Source organism: Pseudopodoces humilis, chromosome 4, assembly GCF_049639895.1.
Source record: "Pseudopodoces humilis isolate 2021_Gansu_Grassland_sample_001 chromosome 4, ASM4963989v1, whole genome shotgun sequence".
Lineage (NCBI taxonomy): Eukaryota > Metazoa > Chordata > Aves > Passeriformes > Paridae > Pseudopodoces > Pseudopodoces humilis.
In genome coordinates this window covers 25,113,736-25,136,512 of record NC_142203.1, presented here as the reverse complement: position 1 = coordinate 25,136,512, position 22,777 = coordinate 25,113,736, and the positions used below count along the sequence as shown (strand labels likewise).

General features: G+C 38.2%; 1 protein-coding gene across 4 annotated transcripts in view; it reads right to left on the bottom strand.

The window, feature by feature from the left end:
* PTBP3 (polypyrimidine tract binding protein 3) overlaps window positions 1–22,777 on the bottom strand; it is a 73,647-nt gene that overhangs the window by 28,485 nt on the left and 22,385 nt on the right. The window contains exons 1-3 of one of the 4 annotated variants that reach the window (XM_088054071.1): window positions 16,563–16,578; window positions 12,810–12,902; window positions 1,774–1,845 (exon numbers count right to left, since the gene is read on the bottom strand). In XM_088054071.1, coding sequence (XP_087910197.1) covers window positions 1,774–1,798 — 25 coding nt within the window. In that variant the 5' untranslated portion in view covers window positions 1,799–1,845; window positions 12,810–12,902; window positions 16,563–16,578. Of the gene's footprint in view, window positions 1–1,773; window positions 1,846–12,809; window positions 12,903–16,407; window positions 16,493–16,562; window positions 16,700–22,777 lie in introns of those variants that run through there. The other 3 variants (XM_014259518.2, XM_088054070.1, XM_014259519.2) reach the window with 3 other exon arrangements.

Genomic DNA, 22,777 nt, shown 5'->3' with positions numbered 1-22,777 from the left:
ATTGGGAAGAAATTTCTGTATGAGTTTTGTAAGAAGTTTCAGATTTTGGTATAGATTTCTTATACAATCTGAGAACTGGTTCAAGCAAGTTATTCAGCATAAGGATGTTTACAGAGGGTCTTTTTACTAAAAGCCTGCATAATTTCAAGCTGGATGATCAAAGCCCCAACCATACCATACTTAACAATTCTCCCACTTGCAAAACTGAGAGGTCTGCTCTGCATTGATTTTTCCATCAAGAAATTTTTCATGGCTTCATGTGCTCATATGCGTTCTGAAAAATGTGAACTTTAAGACAAACATGACCATATTAAATACGTATTGGTACCAAGCCACAACAGGACATATTACTAGTAAGCTCTAACAACCTATTTTGTTACTTTTCAGGTTCAAAATGGACAAGATGTCCCTCACTTATACTAAGTCAAAGAATGCTTGAATAAAGAAAGCAGGAAATGAAGCCTACTATGAATTTTGCCTTTCGTTTAATATGAAAGACTCTTGAAGAAGCAGTATCTTCTGGGTTCTGACACATTGTCAGAGGTGACAAAATGGAGCTAAGTGGCAAACTGCTGAAGTGCTTCTTTTCTTGCAAAACTTTAGGTACATCTCAAACACAAAACATCATAGCTTTTTAAACCATACTTACTTCTTCAGCTGTGGTTTGATACTAATTTTGATGCAGAGTGATAACCATCTGTATCTTCCAGCATCTAAATTTCAAAATTGATTCAACAATTCTTTAAAGCATGCCAAAGGTGATCACTATCCTGTATTGTACTACAGGAGTAGTACTTTACTCAATTGAGTAGAAGTAAAAATGCTTTCAGACAGACCAAAAGAAGCCTTATGAACAAAGTGAAAATTGGTTCCTGATGTACAAAGGGAAGTTTATTACAATCGCAATTCATGACTGGTACAAATGTATTCCCTGAGTAGCCTGAGGTAGAGAAGTACACATTTTAGATATGTTACCTACCAGACCAAAAAAACCCCAAAACCCCAAACATAACAAGAAACTGCTGCAGCTGAAGCAGCTGTATTAGGTAAAACAATGCATTTCAATAGCAATTACATTAAATTTTAGATTTATATTATTATTAATGCTAGTAATATATCCCAAAAACCTCTACAGCATTTAGACACCTTGGATGCACTGTGAAGGATCAGTCATTGCAGTGTTAATTAATAATATATATTTCAACTCTTACACTGCTGAGCTATAAGATAATGTTATTTCAAGCCAAGCAGAAATATTCGGACATCACATTGAATTAATCAGCAGCAGTATATTGTATATACATGTCAGCAACCTGACATGTGCAGGTCAAAGAAATCAAAAAGAAAAATCTTCGAGTTAGCTCCTCACACTCTTCATTCTTTGCCACTGAAAATATAGCAAGTCTTAGACACTTACCAAAAGATGATGTGCTCTGTCCTTTGCTCTGATATAAAATAAACTATTTGGAAACCAGTGCTGACAGGCAATTGTCCATGTCATGATTTAGTTAATTTATTTTATTGACATAAAGTTAATTCATGCAACCACTGGTCATTAACACTCCATGTACACCTAATGCTGGAAGTATTACTAACAAAAGCAGTAGCCAGCTTTCTCTCACTTCCAACTTATTGTCTGATCTAAAACTACAGGTAAACATACACTTACTGCATCTTCCTCAATACACACACACACAACAAAGGGGGGAAAAAAATGCAGAAAAAGAACATTTGAAGAACTTTGATTTTTTTTTTTTTTTTTTTAACGTATACCTGTAGTTGGAGTAGAATTGCTCATGGTAAAAGGTCTGTTATTGACACCAGAAGAAGCTTGTCAGGACCACACTAAGAAATAAAAGACAAGATTACTAGTAAAAGCTGTTACAGAGGAAGGTAATATGAAAGTGCAACAATTCCCTTTACCTATTCTTCCCAAGAACACCCCCTTCCTATATACATTACCCACAACTTCCAGGAACTTATTTTTCTGGGAAAAAAATGCTAACAATATAACTTTTCCCCATGTCTCAACAAATTAGCAAATTCAGCTGTGTTACACTTCATATTTAAATCTACCCCACCACAGTTCACTTTTAAAAAAGCAAGAACAACAAATGTTTAAGAAACTAAATGAGCTGGCTGCTGGCTCTGGGTCTGCAATACATTACTTTCACAATGCACAGCCACATAGGTAAAGTCTGCATTTACAACAGGACACAAGGGACCTCAAGCAAAACTAATTTGAGACATATTTAAACATACCCATGGTACATTTAAAAAAAAAAAAACAAACTGGTTTTCAGTACCTTTTTTTAAAATACATATGACTTACCATCAAATTCTTAGGACAAAGATCAAAGTATTTGCTTTAGGAGTGTTAAGAATCTGAGGCTCTAACTACTGAAAAGAGTTTGTGTAGTAAAGGTCCTTCATTCAAAAAATCAGTATCTAGCTCCAGTTACATCTGTTTTCTCATCAAGGCTGCTGTAATACTCCAACCAAGTATCAGCTTCAAAACACCGACAAGAAACAATGTACCACAACACTGCCAAAAGGCAGTTAAATTTCCTGAAACTTTCACCACACTCTTGCCATAAAATCATTTTAATGAAAAATAGAAACTAAGGGAGTGATTCTACAAGATGGAATAAGTTGATCGAAACAGCTTCTCATTACTTTAGTGGAAAGAGAACTTCCCATTTTCCTTGGTCCAATATTCCCACATGCACATGAACTATTTATCTTGCATCAAGTCTAGTGCCCAAGAGTTTTCCTATGAGATTAATCAATTCTCCAGCCTGCCAGCATTCTAAACTGAGTTAGATTAGTTACTCAGCTGAAAGAGAGGCTGAGAAGCGGCAGGATCCGCTGCAAAGAAGGGATAAAGATAAGCCATCATGCTGGCTCGCATTGGCTGCAAAGACACTGCTCAGAGTACTGGCTTATGTGGGGTCTGTGCTTAAAGGAGCAATTAGGTTCTCTTCATCCTTGTTAATCATGTGTTCCTGCTGCTTCCCTAGTGTGGGAAAGTCATTCACAACAGAAGACTGACTAGGCTAGGGTGCTTAAAAACCTTTTCAGCCAAATTTAGCTGCTCATGAAAGAGCACAGGTGTTAGTGTGGGATGGAAGAAAACATGAATGCGTTCATTCCTCTCTGGCAACAGTAGACTTGTTTTTAACCATGAAACTGCATCTTAACAGTATATTTAAATACAACATCTAATTGTGGCAAACAGCAAAATCATTTTTCCATTACAAGAACTAAAAAATATAAACCCTGAATTTTAAAGAAATGCCAATTAAATGGTTACTAGATGTCATGCACACCACACTGTACTTGCACAGATACTAGAAGGTAATTAACATGCAATACTGATATTAATTTTCACCTATTAGCAGTACATTGAGTAAATTGGCACACAGGTATTTCACCTAAGGAGCATATTTGATTGTAGAATGTTTATTAAACAAAAGCTGTATGTGCAGATGTAGTACAAGGTATTAATGATCCTTCATTACACCAAACCTTTTCATTTACTGAAGAAAAACTGCTACTGATGTAACTCCTGTTGTAGAGGCTTTCATTTGGTTTTTAAATTAGCATTTATTCAACAGAAGAAATCTCTGCTGATTTCCAGAAAAAAATGAAAAAAATGTGGTGTATTACCACGTCCAACATGTATTCTTACAATTTCATATTAAATTTTATATACACTGGTATTAAAAAAAAAAACTCAGACATTTTCAGATGAAAACATTTTCCAACCTCTTCCATTTTTAGCACACACACAGAGAAACAATTCAGATGGCTGCAGTGACCTGTGTCACAACTCTGTGTAACTGGCCTGTATCTCTAAAACAGAAGCTGTAGCTCACTTCAGCACACAATGAGCTGCTGCTTCACCATGGTGAACCAAATCAGCTTCAACAGGAGAAAAATTAAACCAAAATTACCACCTTCATCCATGACATGGACCGGTACTTAAAAGTGACACATCATGCCGTCACCGTATCCTAAAACAGTTTCCTAGATTTTGCTGTTACACTGACAACTATTAACCCACTGCAGCAGCCAAAACACAAAGAAACTCTTTAAACCCCAAGCTCATCACCCATGCAACTGCTTAACTTGGTTTAATAAAAGATCAACAAAACTTTGGGACTCTTGCAATACAGGGAACCATCACAATTTCAAACTGTCTTCATATCTTCAACCTAATACAAGGAGTATTTTTAAATCAACATACTTTTAACTATGTTTGCATTAAAAACAGAACAAAACAAACATTAAATCAAGACACTGTAGAATAATTGGCCTGGCCTAGGCTTGCTAACTCTTAAGCCCTGACTACAAAACTTAGTTTCTTATAGAACAATTTAAAATCTTACCTCAAGATTTTGGCTATACTTTTTGTTATTATCTGAATGCTCCAATGAAACACTACTCCAATTCTTAACTTTTTGTATCAATACTAAGTTATATACACACCCATACAATTACAGCACATTTATTAACTATAGCATGCCCCTTGGAAGGACGTAGTTTATGAAAACTGCTTGGAATGCCACTGTTTTTGCAGGTGGCTAACCAAAGTATTTCTCAAGTACAAGAATACTAAAAAGGTGCTTTTCATCTTCTCCTTATTTAGCCGGCTTATAAATGATAAGCCTTCTCAGTCACTGACTGAAAGCAGAAACAAAGCAAATGCAAAAACATTCTAGAAGATTGCAAAGATAAATTGACACCATGGCAGTTGTGCAAGTTGAAGTACAAAATGTGTATGTTTGAGATATTCTGGATTAATGAAAAAGACAACATTTACTTCTTCACTGTTTTCACAAATCTGCCCACATAGAATATACAAAGAAATTACAATATTTTAGTCTGTAAAGACGGTTAGTTAAATCACTTTCTTCCCCATATAGAGGTGAAAGAGATAATTTTTAATACTTTGCAACTTTGCAAGTATTTAACGTGGTGACAAAGATCTGCTACAGGCTGCTCTTGTAAACAGAGGCCTTTGAGTTTGCAAGGCCCTTAGTACTGCAAAAGTCCACACAAGAGGGTAATGTGCCCTAGATAATGTCTTATGGGATTCTGAATGAATCTTTCTACCGAGGCTAGTTTCCCACTGGTTACTTCTTAGTTATCCACTATTTAAGTCCAGCTGAAAAACAGTCAAAATAGCAGCCAAATCCTGCTTATAAAGATACCTTGACATCCTTCCTTGTCCAGAGTTCATGGACACTTGACAAGCACTTTGACACAGAAGCTCACACTGCTCTTGTGCCATCACACCCATTTCAGTTTTCACAGCACAGCTGTGTGGAGTAAGACAGCTGCTTAACCTCAGCAAGCTGCTCACACCAGTTCTCTGTGAGGCCACACTGTGAAGCTAACAGGGAGGCAGGCCAAATAATCATGCTGCCTAACCCTTCCCTGATAAAAACACTTCTTCCAGCACAAAGCCTATCTGACAGAAAGTAGCACCTGCCTTCTGTGTGCCAGGATTGTACCAATTTCATAGTGAATATTCCTTCTTTCAGACTGTGGTAAAGAAGGTACGTGGAATTGTTCACAGCAAGGACAGCTACCAAACCAAGGCTGCAACATCCTCCTCTATTCCTGCATTCATTCCAAACACATTAATCATCTCCTAACATCTTAAGACTCCTTTTTTTATGCCATAAAGACTTTCCACCTCTCCTACTTCGAGGCAGCATTTTTGCATTTTCTGGGGATTATTAATTGGTGATGGGTAAAGCAAGAGCAATGGAACAGCTACCGCTTGATTAAGTTTATTCTTTCCTTGTATTAATGAGTAATAACTAGAAACCAGTTACTTAGGAAGCTTAGCTTGATCCTCGACTTTTCTTTAAAAACAGGTTAACATCTATAGCACTCAATGAACAGTCCAATAAGAGGCCACCACAAAGTGTGGCACTCAGTGACAGGTTAATGAAACAAAGTATTCTTCTGAACCTACCAGATCAATTTCCCTGACTAAATACAGCATATTACATAACTGACTACAGCAACAGGTGCCTGTCCTGAAACTACTCTAACTCTTCTACGATATTTAAAATTCTGATATAATTTATGCTAATGATCCTGCAATTCCAGGATAAAACCCGCTGCATTCATAGCATATGAATGCATTATCTGAAAGTAAATGAAAGTCAGCAACTCAGTCACAAAGGTTTCTAAAACCTTTGTGAATCACCTATAGTTGGAAACAGAAGGGTAAATCTACTACTGCAAAATCCTTCTTTAGAACATGTCCATGTGTAAAAACTATGGCAGGTGTAGCATTACTTCTGGAATCACTGAATTCTATAAACAATCTTTTAATTTTTTAAAAAAAAGACCCTTATTACTCTCCCCTCAGCTTTCAACTGCACTATTTTCTTCCTTTTTTTTTTTTCTAGAAACAAATTTCACAAATTTCACAAATTCTCCAGTACAGTTTAATTAATTAGAAATGAGAGAGCTCCAGAGAAACTTATATTTGTATTGACGATTTTCCTAGAATTTAGCTAGTCATCCTTCTATGCTGTTATTTTTTAAAGTCAACAATAAGGAAGAATATTATCACAGGTTTCATTATGAAAAAAGATCATGGGCAATTTTAAGGAGACATAATTCTTTCAAAAAGGACCTCTCTCCATGCATGTAAATTAAAACTGCACATTTTTCCACAGGATTCTACACAGCAAAACAAACTAATTACTTGACATGACAATTTCAAGCTATACTAGTGACTAACCATTGTTATATTTAAACTAATTTTTCTACTGCATACTTTATTAATTTTTATGGAATCTGACTGTGAAAACAAAAGCTAAGGGTCATGAGAAGAGTGAAAATTTCCATTATCTTCTACATCTGCTGCATGTCTCTAGATAATTGCTATATTCCTTTACTCTTTCTTCCTCTTTCATGTTTGCAAAGGGGATGCAGCTCCTACTTCCAAAATGGGGATTTAATGTGAAGTACAATGTTGTTGGCGCCAAAATTAAAGATTTCAAAGAAAGTGGAGCCAAACTACGGGAAATTTCAAGACCATGTACTTGTATTAAAAATAAACTGACCTTACACAGATAAAGCCTACCATTTCAGTAAGTTGAAGAAGAAGGAAATGATAGGCAATGATCATAACTCAATAAATCACATAGCTGGCCTCCTTTCCTCTGCTATGAAGACACTCCCCCAAACACAGGCTCAAGCTGCTGATCGCCGGTCACCCTAGAAGCACTGTCTTAGCACTGATAGCTGCACTTCTGTAGGCTTGAATGCTCACTGGCTTTGCCAGCAACACAGCTTGCTCCACCGCATCTGCTGTCAACTACTGAAGCTCCCTGCTGTACTGGTAACAAGTAACTGGTAACTGCACACTTTCAAAGAGTTATGTAACAGTAATTAAAATGCTCAAGAGAAAAACATTACATACTTTGCATTTTTGCTAGATACAGGGCAAGAACATAGCGAAATAACATTTTCCTCTTGAAAGATGCAAAATATGCAAAAGCAACCTTGACCATGTGATTATCAAGAGCTGTAAAATTAAAAGTGACAATTAGTTTTCTAATGAATATAAAATTTTCATTCTTAAAGACAGAAATACCTCTACTCAGTGTGAAGGCTTTAAGCTCATCCAAAAGGACAGTAAGGCATATACCACCTTGAATATTCCAGAGATCCATCAGGCATCATAACACAGAGACAGAGCTTTCTTTGAAACTGTCATCAAAGACGACTGCTTTCCTTTGTGGTATCATCATATGTGATATAATTTCCAATAGTATAAATACAAACTTTTCTGGAAACAAAGATTGATATCTATGCTTCCTAGCTAGCTTATACCTTAATTATGTGAAGATTAGGTTTTCCTCAGGACTTAACACAGTTTTTTACTTATATATCTTTTTCAAGTTATCAATAGAACAGTGAACACAATCCTTACTGAAAGTTTTCATTCTAATTCTTAATAAGCAAGTGAATATGGGAACATATCTCTAAATAAACACTATACAGAATGAAGTACTGTGTAGATGAAGATGCTTGGCTTCAAATTTAAGGGATTTATACTTAAAAATCACAAATGTATCTATACAATGCCACACTGTGTAGGGTTTTGCATAGTTTTATACTTTACCACGCCCAATCATGCTCTAAACATCCAGGATCCCAAATAAACCAACAGTAAGCTGTCTCTCTTGAATTTGGCCAGAAGCAAAGTGTTTTGGCCAGCCATATAAAGTACCATAACTGTACAATCTGGTTTTTATTTTTTTTTAAAGGCTAAAATCCAGAAAGTAAAGCTGAAATAAACAGAACAACACCATGACACTAATGCCAAACAATATTGTAACAACAAAAACCAGGAGGGGTTTTAACAAAAGAACTAGTGTGTGTGAAAGGCTATAAAAGAGATTCTTCCATTTAAATCAATTGCTAAGAGATCTGTATCAACACTTACACTATATAATACCGCATATAAAAAATTTTGAAAAAGGAAAAGAAGATTGAAAGATGTTAGCAAATTACGCAAAGGTAAAACGGGTTAAAGGAAGAAAGAAAAACACTGTGATAAAAGTAAAAATGTGATGAACTGTGGATCATTTTCTTTCCTCCTGCAAAGGAAATACTTTAACTTGCACAGCATGAAGAAAGAGAAAGAAAACAACTAGCAGGGTTACAATACCAATCAAAATTTCTGCAAAGCTGCTATCTGAAGCATCCCCTTTGGCATTCATTTTTTACTCTAGTTCCTTCTGAAAACAGAAAAATTCCAGGATACAGTGTTTATCAGCTGCTCTGCCTTGCAGGATAAAAGACATCTACTTTTGTTACTTTGATTCCTACTGTTTGGCAGAACTAAATATACTCAGATCAGTTTAAGAAAATAATATTGGGGGGAGGAAACTCACTTCCCATGTGCTCAAAAAGCATCACAGATTCACAGGAAGATACCAAAAAGTTATGACTCTTAAGTGATCAATCATTTAACTTAAAAGCATGAAACTGCTTCACTAACTTACCAATTTTCAAAGCCTTACAAATAGTTTTAAAAAAAATCTTTCCAGTCTCAACTTAACTGTGACACTCTAAAGACACATGTTCTTGACTGTATGATTTTTGACTATTGAATTTTCTGCTTCACAATTAAAGATCTCATCCAAAATAGAGTAATTTTAATTTTTTTTTTAAAGGAAAATTCATATGCACATACAATCGTTTAAATCTAGGACTAAAAGCTCTAAAAATTTCACACTTAAAGTAGAGAGGTTGGAAAGTAATAAAAGTGGTTTTGATTATGTGTATCACCTATGAATTGAATAAGCTCTTGTTCTAGCAGGTGAAAGATTTGCCTCAAGATCAACAACAGATTCAATATTTCTATTTACAAGTTGAATTTTTATTTACTCCTTAATACTTTATAAGAGAGTAGTGTTGTATGTAAGGAAAATACAATCATACCGATGAACTACACAGTTTTTGTCCTTTCTGTCTCATGAGTATTTGGTTTCCTCTCTGCTTCCTTAGCAAAGTTTCTTATCAGTTTCTCACACTAAGAAATTCTCTCATGCAGTGATCTGTGTTTCTCAGGCCCACCTCCACTTCGTGTTTTGGAAAAATTAGTAATAAACTAGCCCCTGTAAAGATGCTTCAGATGAAAGCTTCCATATTAATACACTAGTTGCATAAATGAGGGAAGTCATAATCTTAGCCTTTTGGCAGACTCAGGAGATAGCACAGCATCAATAACCCCTTATTTTTGTTTATGTTCTCCCCCATATCCAGAAAACATGCATCTTTTGTGGAAATGAATGGTTCATCTTTTCCATACATTTGGACAAGTTCTTCTCCTTGCTCATTTCTTCACCTAAATACAACATAAGTCACACATGAACTTTTCCCTTCAGTTTTACTTCACAGTGATATATCCTCCAACAGTCTTCATTTCTTCCACCTCTCAATGGAACACACCAGTTAGTTGGTAAAAAAAATTACTTTCCCCTGATTGAATATATTGTGAAGTGATTTAACAGTAAAACATACAATCAGATATGCAAGAAACATGATTTTGAGCAGAATACAACTCCTGAATTTTATCAATAATTAAATCCATGCACCCTGTTAATTCTCTGTGCTTTATAAAATATGGTTATTAAACAAGTTACCACCTTTGGAAAGTCTACAGTTTTAAACTTGACTGGTTGAAAAGTGAATGACCAACACTTTTCAGCCTAGGACAGTTCAAATCTAGTCTTTGGATTGCTTTTAGAACCCTGGATCCTGCTGAGACATTGCTTTTGGTGTCTGTTCTGAGTTGCTCTCCTTTTATTTTAAGATACACACTGAAATGGCAACCAGTAACATGATAAATAGCTTCTCTGAGAGAACATAACATCCTTCACAACACGCTACGCTACACTTGCTATAGACGTGCAATAAAAATACCAATTTTCTACACAAAATAGATAAACCCTGTATGTCCAAAATAAAATTCACAAAAATAAAATATTTCTAAGGAATTATAATGTTGTTACTTAAGGATTTTACACCAAAGACTGCATTTATCATCCAACCCTCAGCCCTACAGAGAGCAACCATACCAAAAACAAGTTATATAGAGCAGAAGCTACAAAGGAACAGTATAGACAGAGTGACCTTCTTATTTACATAGAAGTCTCATTACTGTACATACATATAAATATACACACATACAGTTGAAACTTATTTTATGTGATGGCAAGACAAAAATTAGCATGAGCAAACTGATTTCCCTACAGACAGTATGTTATGGAACATTGCAGGAAAGATTCAGCAATGAAGAATTATTTTCAAGTTACTGTCACACTTTTAATTGTACACCTAATTGTACTTCCATACATTTTAGAAAACCATTGTATATTTATGAGCAGATTTGTACACAGTAGAAGAAAATGATATAGAAAGAAAATCTTCTATGACAGAATTTCAAGCTAATGACAATTAAGACAGCTCAGCTTCTCTACCAGGTCTTATTACACAGAAAAAAAGTTTCTAGCACTGCAAGAAATCAAATGAAAAACGAGCATATCACGTGCTTTTGAGTTTTAGAAGTTTTCTCCACAGAAACTAAGTTTTGCACTGCAGCTTCCACCATATCCAAGGTCATAAACTGTGCACCGAATTACTTCAACATTGATTGTGTTTTGGGAAAGGACAGATAACTGAGATGAAGGGGAAGGAACAGACATGAGTAGAGTAGTTTTCCCGATAACACAAGACCAGAACAAACAGTTTGTCTGCATACGTGAAGCAAGAAAGACAAATTAGAGACTAGAAAATAGAAACAGATGAACTGACAAATCAAAAGAGTAAGAAAATTAATTCAGTATCATGTGTAATAAAATGAGGAAGTGAACCAGAAAAAAAACCTACAGAAATGGAAAAAAAAAATAGAGAAACAAAATCATAATTAAGCTGTGCACAATCAGGAAGATAAAGGCCTAAATATAGCAAGAGGGATTAAATGTAATTTATTAATTGAACTATGTCACCTCTTAATGTTACAAGTCAATAAAATACTTGGATGATGTATTCTTTTCATTTTTAGTGGTCTTTGAGATCACTGCACCATCATGCATTTCATACTGACTGCCAAACAATATTTGTTCTTAGCCTAGAAAACACTATGGTTAAATGCCTGAAGACATAGAGAATCATAGAATCATTTAGGTTGGAAAAGACCTTTAAGATAGGAGTCTGTATCTCAAAGTGTTGAAGCATAATTTACACATTCAAATGCAGCCCTTGAAGTATGTTACCACTCTGGACATGTGCAAAAATGTGCCTTGAATTCTTGCTTTAAAAATGTTCATTGTCTTTTCCAAACTAGTGCAGTCTAGGAACTACCTTGTAAGCTGGATCAAAAGCTGGAGAAATACTCTAAAATTTTGTTACATCCTTCTCATGTACTTCAGTTGTAGCTACCATGCAACCTACATACAAGGAAAAGGTTACCATTCCCCAATTCTGCCTTATAGTCTGGTCCCACCCAAAGCAGACAACATGTTAAGATTTGATTTCTGCCTATATGTGAACTGGTTTTGGATCATCCTTATTCCCATGATTAATGCAATCCTCCTTCCAAGATAACAGTATTGTCTCATTTAAATGGTAAGATCCTAAGAGAGAGCACTGAGCCCACCATCCACTTGTGCGCTTGTGTGAAGCATGCACACTTTCACACAGCGTACACATGCAAACACAATTCTGATTCCTTTGCTTCTACTACTCACTGTGCAGAAAGAATGATTTATCTTCTCCTTGACTTCAAATGCCATTGTAATACACCATGTCTTTTAATGAGTAAGAATGGCACCAAGTTAAATTACTAGTAGTTCAGTGTGATTAAGAAAGTTAATTGCAGAGATAATGGTTGGTTTATTGAATCATATGAGCATTCATTCCACTGGCTTTCACAAGTTCAGGGTGTGGTTTCCTGGTCATTTTAAGCTGATCTATGGCTGCAGTGAGCAAAGGTAGTCATGTCATTCCTCACCATTCTGTTTTCACAGCTCTCACTGCAGTGACTAACAACTGCAAGGCAGCATGGTACCAGAATAATTTATTTTATCATGCATTTCACATATGACAGTTGCTACACTATGAGGGAGGTGCAGAAATGCACTGTTGAGGATGGTGCTGCTCTTTTGGCAGCAGACCTGAGTTTGAACAACTTCAGCCAAGAGGGAAACAGCAAGAGCAAGGAAGAGTGGTATCAACAGGAACAGTCAAAATCTTTTTTCACCTACCCACTCTGCAAAGTGTGTCAAAAATGCTGCCCTCTAACTCCAATGTAAAACTCACGTCCACAGACCTGAAGAAATAGGCACAATTTTCACATGCTGAAATGAGAAAAGAAAAAGGAAAAAAGGTCTCTTAAATATACTCTTTAGTTAAAAATACACAGCACCAAATGAAACTAACAGTACAAAATATATACAATGGTCAAAAGCAGGAAAACCAAAAGCAAGAGTGCAATTACATGCAACAGTTAACGGGTGCAAAAGAATTAAGAACTGTACCTTGAAACAGCAGCTGCAGGCATAATTTTATAATATAACTAACTCTCATCCTCATGTTTTGATACAAGATTTCATTTAATCACAATATCCTTTAGAAGTTGACAAACACACACTTGTGCTTATCACTTAACACAGGATTAGTTCAGCAGAAAACCTGATAAATACTCCCTGATAGAACCCAAATCAACTGCTTATCTCCCCAGACAGGGCAGACAAAGCAGATTAATTTTCTTGACTAAAGATTAAATCAATGAACAGCAATTTGACACTGCTAGGGAAACTAGGAGATTTATTTATATTTCTCTATTTTCATGTTTCTGATTGTGATAGATGATTTCCACTTCTGATTATGTCAGATAGTAGTAGTAAAGAAGATTGGGGAGTGAACTTCATTCATACTAGGCTATACTACATGTCTTCCACAAGCACATAACTCAAAGTGGGTTAAAAACAGGTATTTATAAAGCAAGGACAGGAAAAGGTAAACTATGTAATTCTCTGTAGAATATAAATAATAATAAAAAAATTCAAAATGGCTTCTGAGCCAGAAATCTGTGGATAATAATAAGGAAGTGGTTAATGACTCCTTAAAAGCTTGAGCATTATCTTCCAGAATTTTGAAGTCTTTGAAGAATTTTGAATACCTGAAGATTTAATCTGGTACAAGAATGACTGAATATAATTTGAAAATAAAATACAGCTGCTGTGTTTAGTGTTGTTCCTGAGTTTTCCTCTTGCTAACCAAGCAACACAAGGACCCACTAACTTCAACTATAAACACCCATAGGTTTAGGTACATATGTGGTCTGCTTTTGATAACCAGCAAAAAATTACAGTTCACACCAGTCTGGTTTCTTTGAATTTCATCACTTTAACTTCAGTCACATTTTCCTGCTAACATAGTAAGCTTAAATAGAGTGCCAATTTCTTTGCCATAAAAATGAAATTCTCAGAGCTTTCTACAGAAATTTTCTGATCCAAATAAAAATTATTTCTCTGTGTTTACTTTTACATATTCTCACCCTCATTAAATACAAGGTTTGGATCTAAATTAGTCTCAGCATTTCACAGAAATAAAATGATGCCTCCACTTCTGTATCAAAGCAGCAAGGAAGTGTAATTTTTCTTCTTTTATTTTTTTTTATTAAATGCCCTTGAAAATAAAAAGTCACAAGAGGACTTATGAAAAATGTTGTTTAACTTTAGGTCTATTAGGGCAGTTTTAACCAACACTTATCTTAGCAGCTTGAATTTTCAACTAACAGTTTGGAGACCAAACAATGACATTCAATTCTCAGAAGGTGTTTAGCATCTTCTAACAAAAAAAGAACACCCCCAAATCACCCAAAACTCCCAGGTCTTCCTGAAGCGGCACAGACAGCACTTAGAATCTCAGAGCATACTCAAACTTGCAGTTATCACCAACCACCTGTATCTTCACTGAAACATGTAAAGGCTCTGCTTCAGAAAATTTCTTTAAAAATACTCAAAAATACTTTAAATAATATGTCTATAGTCTTTGTTTCACTCGCTCAAAAGGTAGTTTATTAGGGAGGTTCTACTTTACAATGTTAGATTTGTTCAGTTTAAGAACTACATATGTTTTACCTGCCTCATTTCTACCCAAACCAGAAACAATGTCAACATTAAGTTATCTTTATTAGTATTTCAGGGCAGTACCCCAACTGACAGATAACTCTTTTTCCATCCTTTCTCAACTGAAATAATAAAACCTTTATGAAAATTTAAAAAAAAAAAAAAAAAAAAAAACTTAGGAAAAGAGACTCATCATACTAGTTGTATCACAGCTTCAGAATCATACACCCACATTAGATAGCAATTCCACAACTTAAGAAAAAAAAAACAAAACTGTATTCTCAAATAGAACAAAGGGAAAACAAAATTACAAGTTCCTCCATAAGCTCATTTGACAGATTAACTAAAAAAAAAAGATTCTCACTCCAGTGAGAACTATAACTTTCTCTTGAAATTTTGCAACATGTAGTTTTAAAGCAAGTGTGAAAAAATGTTGATCATAGCAGAATTACTCAGTACACTTTTAAAATTAAATTATTCAGAAAGATACTTCTTAAGACTATTTGCCGTTTGATTAATCAGCATTTATACAAGACTGTTCTCATCAACATGTCTCCCTATAAAGGCTTCTATTACAACAGTGTGTTAAAAGACATCAGGAGGTTTTTTGAATCGCAAGGCAAAAAAGAAGCCTTCTTAACTTCTGTATCAGAAGATACAGAAGCTTTTAAGAACAGCAAAGGTTTTACACATCACTAAGAGGCAGGATGCAAGTTTAAATTAGTGTAACATCTACTCTTTGAATGAAGTTGGAGCGCTGACTTCAGTGAACATTTATATTTTCACCTCTGCATACGGTTATAGTGAAAAAATAAACATTAGGCATGGTTAGTTCCCTGGGACAACTGAATTTCCCACCACTGCCAAGCTTCCCAGACTTTGGATTTTGAGATATCAATAGGTAAAGGAAAAATATCAGCAATCACATTTTTACTTAAAAAGTAGTGAGGGAAGTTGGCAGTACACATAATGAACTTGGGTTTATTACTTAGTTTCAAATTGCGAAACTTTATCAAGACATATGACAGTCAGCTACCATCACACCACCGCAACAACGGGAGCACAATACTTCAGATTTGTTAAAAAATATTATCTCCTGAGGACGACAGTGATGTAGAAATTTCATCCCTGTAACAATCTGTTGTGCAGTTAAGGCTTTCAGTAAGGTCTACAAAACTGCATTACATTAATAACCATTCTGATTATTGATTAACCCTGCAGAATAGATGTCAATCAGTTCGCTTCCACATACACACTTCCACCACGCACCAGGAACAAGGCAAACAGCAGCGGATCCACGTTTTTTCTGCTAGAGACAAGCACACCCCAGATTTGGGGTACTAAACTTCAGCTACCACGTGAAACCGCAAATACCCAAAAACTTATCGCGACCCGCCGCTAAGAAACTAGCACGCCAAAGGAATTTTTTACCACCTTTTACCACGGTAACCGGTAAACTGGTAACGTTTAAAAACCGGGCAAGCGCAGGCCCCGAGCGGCGGCCGCCACCCCCGCCCCGCGGAGGGAAGGGAGCGCGCCCAGCCCCGCGGAGCGGCGCTTCCCGGTGCATCCCGGCCCGCAGCCGGGCGCGGGGCCACGGCCCCCGCGGGGCGGGAAACCCGCCCCGGCTACGGCCGTGAGGAAAACGCGACTCGGGCCGCGCTGGGAGAATAAGAGAGAAAAAGAAAGAGGAAGGGAACGGAAGCGAGAACCCGCACACCCCGAGTACCACAAAGTTCCCCGCGGCAGCGCCCGGCCCCTCAGCTCCAGGTCGGTGACGGCCGCCGGCTTCCTCCTTCCACAAGTACCTGGCGGAGCAGCCCTCGGGAATATCCCCACCCCAAGCCCGGCCCCTCCGAAACCCGGCCCCTCTCCGACACCCACCTTTCCCCTCGCTCCGCTCCGCTCCCTCCGACGGGGGCGGAGAGGACCTCCCCCAGCCCCTATCTCTCCACCCCCGCTGCTCCGAGGAAGAAGGAGTCGGGATGTGCTGGTCACCGCCCCGCTCCAGGCGGCACCAGGTGGAACTGTCGAGGGGCCCCCCGCGGCCAGTGGCCACCGCCCGCCCCTCAGCGAGGCCCGGCGCGGCGGCGGCGGAGCGGGACCCCCGTGCACGGCCCGGCGGGGCGGGCGGGAGCGCCCGCGGGCGGGGCCGCCCCGGACCGGAGCGCGGCGCAGGCGCAACGAGGGCCCGCGCACCCCGCCGCTCCGTCCGCGGCGCCTGCGCAGTGCGGCTGTGCCGCCGCTGTGGGGCGCGGTCGTGCTGTACCGTGCTGTGGGCTCGGCCGCCCGTCCCGGTGCACGGGAACGCGGCATCGATGGCTCAGCATCGCTTAGTCTGGAAAAGAGTCCAGCCTGTGACTCAAAGACGTGTCTACTAGACCATGGCACTACGTCCAGTCCTTCGTTAAACACCTCCAGGGACGGTGACTCTACTGCTTCCCTGGGCAGCCCATTACAAACTTTAATCACCGCTTCTGTGAAAAAATTCCTCCTCGTGTCATCCCCTGGCACAGCTTGAGGCTGTTTCCTCTTGTGTCTCTGGTTGCCTGGAAGAAGAGGCCGACTCCCCCCTGGCTACAGCCTCCTTTCAGGGAGTTGTAGAGAGCGATAAAGTCTCTCCTGAGCCTCCTTTTTACCAGGCTAAACAGCCCCAGCTCCCTCAGTTGCTCTTCATCAGACTTGTGCTCCAAACCTTTCCTCAGTTACGTTTTCCTTCTCTGGGTTCTCTCCAGAACCCCAGTTTCTTTCCTGCTCAGAACTGAAAGCAGGACCTGAGGCACAGTCTCAACAGTGCCCAGTACAGGGGGATGGTCCCTGTCCTGGTCCTCTTGGCCACACTATTGCTAGTACAAGCCAAGATGACATTGTCCATTGTCCATCCACTCCCCCCCCAGCCTGTAGCGCTCCAAGGTTCAGGGCAGCAGCCACAGGGCAAGGACTTTGCCATCTCTTGATGGCCCCAGTGTCCTCCTGCCCTTTGGATCCCACAGAGGACCTGGGGTAGGCAGGACAGAGGGAGAATGCCAGCCCCTCACCCAGCACCACCAGACAGAATTCAGGTACCAGCCCTGAGCTGGATGCTGGTCATGCCGTCTCTCCATGTGGCACAGCCTCAGCAGTGGCTGTTGTGCCGTTAAAAGGTGGTCAGCCCCTGTCTGTGTTAAAGCTGGACATGTAGGCTTGTAAATTCGCTGAGCCACATGTAAGGAAACTTCCCTGCCTAACCAGGAGCCACTTGGGCAGTCACTCTTGCACCATCTGAGCTGGAACCAAGGCCCCTTCACAGCTACACCCCCCCACTCAGTCACACCAGATTTCCTCACCCCTCTCCTATAGCAGAGTTTCAAATGTCCACATCCTCTGGGTGCAATAACTAAACAACAAAATAACAGCTCAAGCTGGGCCCTCCAAGGTCCATAGGTGGGACAGTAGACAGATGTCTGGTCCCCTGACTGGAGAGTAGAGTGGGAAGCTGAGTGATGCTCGGCAAAGTCTGGTGACATACTCGTGGCTGTGTGAAGTTCAAGGGAGCTGCATCTACATTCTGCTCCCTAGAAGTGGACCCAAAGGCAGGAGGTGCCCTGGACAGAGACATCTCTATCCAGGGGACATCCTCTGGGGACTATCCTCTGGGGACATGGCCCCAGACAGAGACATCTGTGTTTCATGTAACTGCAAGGAACTGTGGTCCTCTGGTTATGTCCTGTGTAGGGTGTACTTCACTGAGCTAAATCCTTTTCTGGGCTGCGTTGTTAAAGAAAAGTGTAGTCTCTATCAAAGGGATGACAGTCACAGGACAATTTTTGAATGACCTGTGAGTCTGATAGACTTCACTCCTAAGAATACAGGAGTATCTAGAAGTTTGCTTTTCTGTTCCTCCACAAACTACGGGAAAAAGACAAATCACTATGATCAAAGAAGTATTTTGGGGAGTAGTTGTTTAGTCTTAACATACAGCTTAAAAATGAATTTTAGACATAACAGCAGACTCAGAAATTATTATGTTTGACCCAGTTATTATGAGAAAAGGAAGTGAGAATATAAATATATTATTTTAGATATGCTAATATGAGAACATACATACACACATATGAGAATATACTAATATATTCAATCTTTCCAATGTATTTGAATATGTTTTTTATATGTTAGTAATTAAATTTTCATACATGTATAAATCTAAAAATTAAGGATTTTTGAGTCCTTTGAAAGAACTTTTCTTTAGAGGTCAGATAGTGAAAAATGACATACAGTTTCATCCCTTAGCACACATGTTTCTTGTTACAAGTTAAATATACAATGTAATTTAAAAATACTATAAGGGTTTTCCTGTAATTGCTCTGTACACTATAAAAGTAAAAAGAAGTGTGTTTTGCCAATAATCTAGATTTTGCTGCCATTGAAGAATGCTTTTAAATTAACTTTCAACTGCAGTTCACAAAGCCAATAGAAATTTTGATAGATTGTTATAATAGAAAAAGAAAATAAATCCTTTGTGATAGGGCCTGTGAGCTGGTTGCTAACACAAGCAGGGAACAACACAAAGGAAGAAAACTTTGAGCATTCCCTTCCTGGGAGGCAAGGAGTGAAGGGGAGAAAGAGAGATAAAGATAATGTGAGGAAAAACACTTCTATGAAGCAAATTTGGACTTTGGGAGTTATATTCCTGCTTCACCTGTCACACTTTTAGTGTTTTTTTGTTGTTTGGAATTTTGTTTGTTTGTTTGTGGTTTTGTTTGTTTAATTGGTCCACTTACTCTATTTATTAATTTCTGGTTGCTTCTCTGATTAGTTATGTCTGGGGTTTTTTCTCCTTTTTTTCATTAATTTAAACTGTATTCTTCCTGATCTATGTCAAATTTGTGCTTCTTGCAACTTTAGGGAAGTCTATGAGGTTGTGCCGTCTATAAATTAGGTGTGATTGTGTTGAATGGATGTATTGTTTCCAGCTGTCTCTTTTATATGGACATATAAACTGAATAATGGTCTTGTTTACTTTAAAGAGGTATATAGCATAATTTAATTAAATAGAACTTAGAGGAGGAACAGAGATCTGTATGCACAGATCCAATTACGGCATCAGGGCCCGGGTGCACAATATTTTGTCTGCTCAGCATACAAATACAAGTAGACAGATGCAATTAGTCAACCTGATCTCTTTTAAACAAACTATGTTTATCTGGTTTTAGCAACACCGTATTTTACTAAAAATTACTTGTCTTTGCTATTATTCTATAAATTTAAAAAAACTAACACCTCCTGTATTTTTATCTTGTTGATATTGTTGTTGTCCATATTGTTAATGCTTGTTTACGCTATGAAAACAAAACAAAAACAAATTACCTGTTTTTCTGTTTTGGAGTTGTAATTGTAATGCCATGGTTTTGAGTGTTTATGACATAAATTAGTATTTGGCAGATAAAAGGTCTTCTAAGCTGCTCTCTATTTAATGATTACCTATTATCCATTTTATGTAGCTCCCATTTACTCAGAATAATTTGATACATTGTTGTTTTTCAGATAACTCTCCTACTAAAACGGAAGTTCTTTGTAATATGTAGTGTTTATGTAATCAGATACATTATATTTCTGAGAATACTATACAGTACCATTTCTAGTAGGATCTTCTTTGTTCAGCTTCCTGGAAAAAACCCTAAGAGCTTTCTTAGCAGGGTAGTCATTGACTAGGTCATTTAACTTTGCTCCAGCCTGACAGCACAAGGCTTTCAAATAGAGACTGTAGCTGAAAAAATAACAGTCCTGACTAAACCTTACAATTCACAACAATTTTACCAGCTCCTCGGCTGTTGTGGTGCAACTAAACTGCAAAGTCATTCCACAATCTGGATTTAAAAAGGTAGCTTCCTCCAGTTTTTGGTTAGGATTGGTACAGTAGTGTAGCAGAGCAGACATCTGGAAAGAGCAGCCATGGACTTCCATTGTCCAACCCCTCCCAGGTTTACTATGCATTGTACAGGCTGGCAACTCCTGGTAGGGTGTGGAGTTCCATAACTCCATAACTGCTCGCTGCACTGAGAGTCAGAAATACAAGCTGTATCTTTGACTCTTCTGATCAGCTCTGGAGAAAAACAAAAGTAGATGCTTTCTCTGACTAAACAAGTTTAAGGGAACCACTCAAAGTGACAATTACATATTGTGATTTACCATTCTGTGTCTTCCACTAAGGGGCCTGATGCATTGCAGAAAACTGGCTGCAAATTTTAGCAGTCTTTTACTGGCTGCAAAGAAAAGGGAGAAATTGTTTTGCTAAGTTACTAAAAACTGTGTTTATTGAAAATCTGAGTTTGTTCAGACTGAAATCACTGTGTGGTCATGGTTCAGCAGACTTTTTTTTTTTTTCTTTCTTTTCTGGGGGAGGGTTGGTTGTTTTTCTTTCCTGAGATAAACTCAGGAAATTTCTGTTCAAGTAAGTGTGAGAATGTGTTAAAATATATGTGCTCTTGCTATAGTCATGCATTAAGTTACCATTAAAGAATTTAGCTACACTCTTTCACTATAAAGTCTGTAATAACCTCACATGAGGGAAATGTTTTTTTTAGTTACGACTCACCTACCATTTGAGACCATGTTTTGTCTCCTGATTTCAGTGTAGAATCATTCTAGGATCACAGTAAACCTTAATAGTATTCATTGGCACATGGCAACAAAATAATATATGTCTGTCTCATGGAATGTACTAACTAAATTACCAGCATTGGAAACAACATAGCTAACCTGTTAACTATAGCCTGTTCAATTTAGTCAGAGCCGGCAAGATCTTTGGATGCTTTAGAAGGTGGCAAAAGATCAGGTGAGAACAACAAAAGCCTTTGGCAAAGTTTGGATTTCAAGAGCCTTGAAATGGTGTGTAGTATTTAGGAATGGCAGAAACTGAAAGATATTATGATTGTGCCTGTAGATATAAAGTTTTAAAATGTTACCAGACCTTAAAGGAAAACACTGATGCAAAATGTAGTAAATTTGGGATGTAAAATTATGCTCCAAAATTTTTGTGAATAGAACTGACAGAATCTGTAAAATTTGGAACATATAGCCGCCACCCCCAATGAGAGAAATACATTTTGTTTTTAAAATAAATATTTTGCATTGGCCAGTTCAGAGGAAACCCAGAATATCACCCCAAATCCATGTTTAAGCTCAAAGGAAGCCATTTGAACCATGGAGGTGAGGATCAGGAGACAAAAGACAGGCACAGAGCAAGAGGAGTACTTGCTGTTTCAGCACTCAGGATAATAATTTTTCAATGCTGATAAGACAGTACCAAACACTTCCTGTTGTATATGACTATTTTGAGACACTCTGTCCTTGAGACAAAGGAAGTAGAATAATTTAATAGGAGCCCATGCAGTGAGTATGACAGCAAATATCTAATTCTTAGTCCTTCTCATTGCCCTTCTCCCAGGATCCAATCAGTATGAGTCTTGGGTGTGTATATAATGTATCACTAATCAGGTGGCTGTTTTGAGGGTGCATCAAAAATTTTGGTATGTTCCTACTCTAATTCATAATATATACTTGGAGGTAGTCAGAGAATATTACATCTTGTTTCCCATTGCATTTTTATTATGCTCAACTGAGTTACTCACTGCCACCATTTACAAATGTATTAGATGTTATTGGATGCAACAGATCGGAGAAGCATTTAAGGACTATTATTAAGGAGGGCTTCCAGAGGCAGAAGGTACAGTCCTATTTATAAGGACAAGTGAGACTCTTTTAGGAAGGCAAGTATATTTTCATCATGGGAAGGTCAGGTAGCAGCAAGAAGAGGCTGTTTCCCAAAAGAAGGTTTCAGAAGAGCAGCCATGAGGCAGGCCAGACAATGACCTTGGCAACACAGTGCTGTCCCCTGGTACCAGAGGCAGGTGAATCCAAACAATAATTCAGGCACAGCAGGGGGCAAGTGTACCTGTGATGTAGCTAAGCAGAGACTGAAGGCATAGACATGAGGTTAAATGGAGGCTCCAGTCAGAAGGTGTAGATGGAGGCTCTGGGAGATGCTTGTCAGGGCAACAGTCTAATTTGTCATCAAGGTTCCTGACAGGGACATACTGGATGTGGGCTCTCCTGTTGAC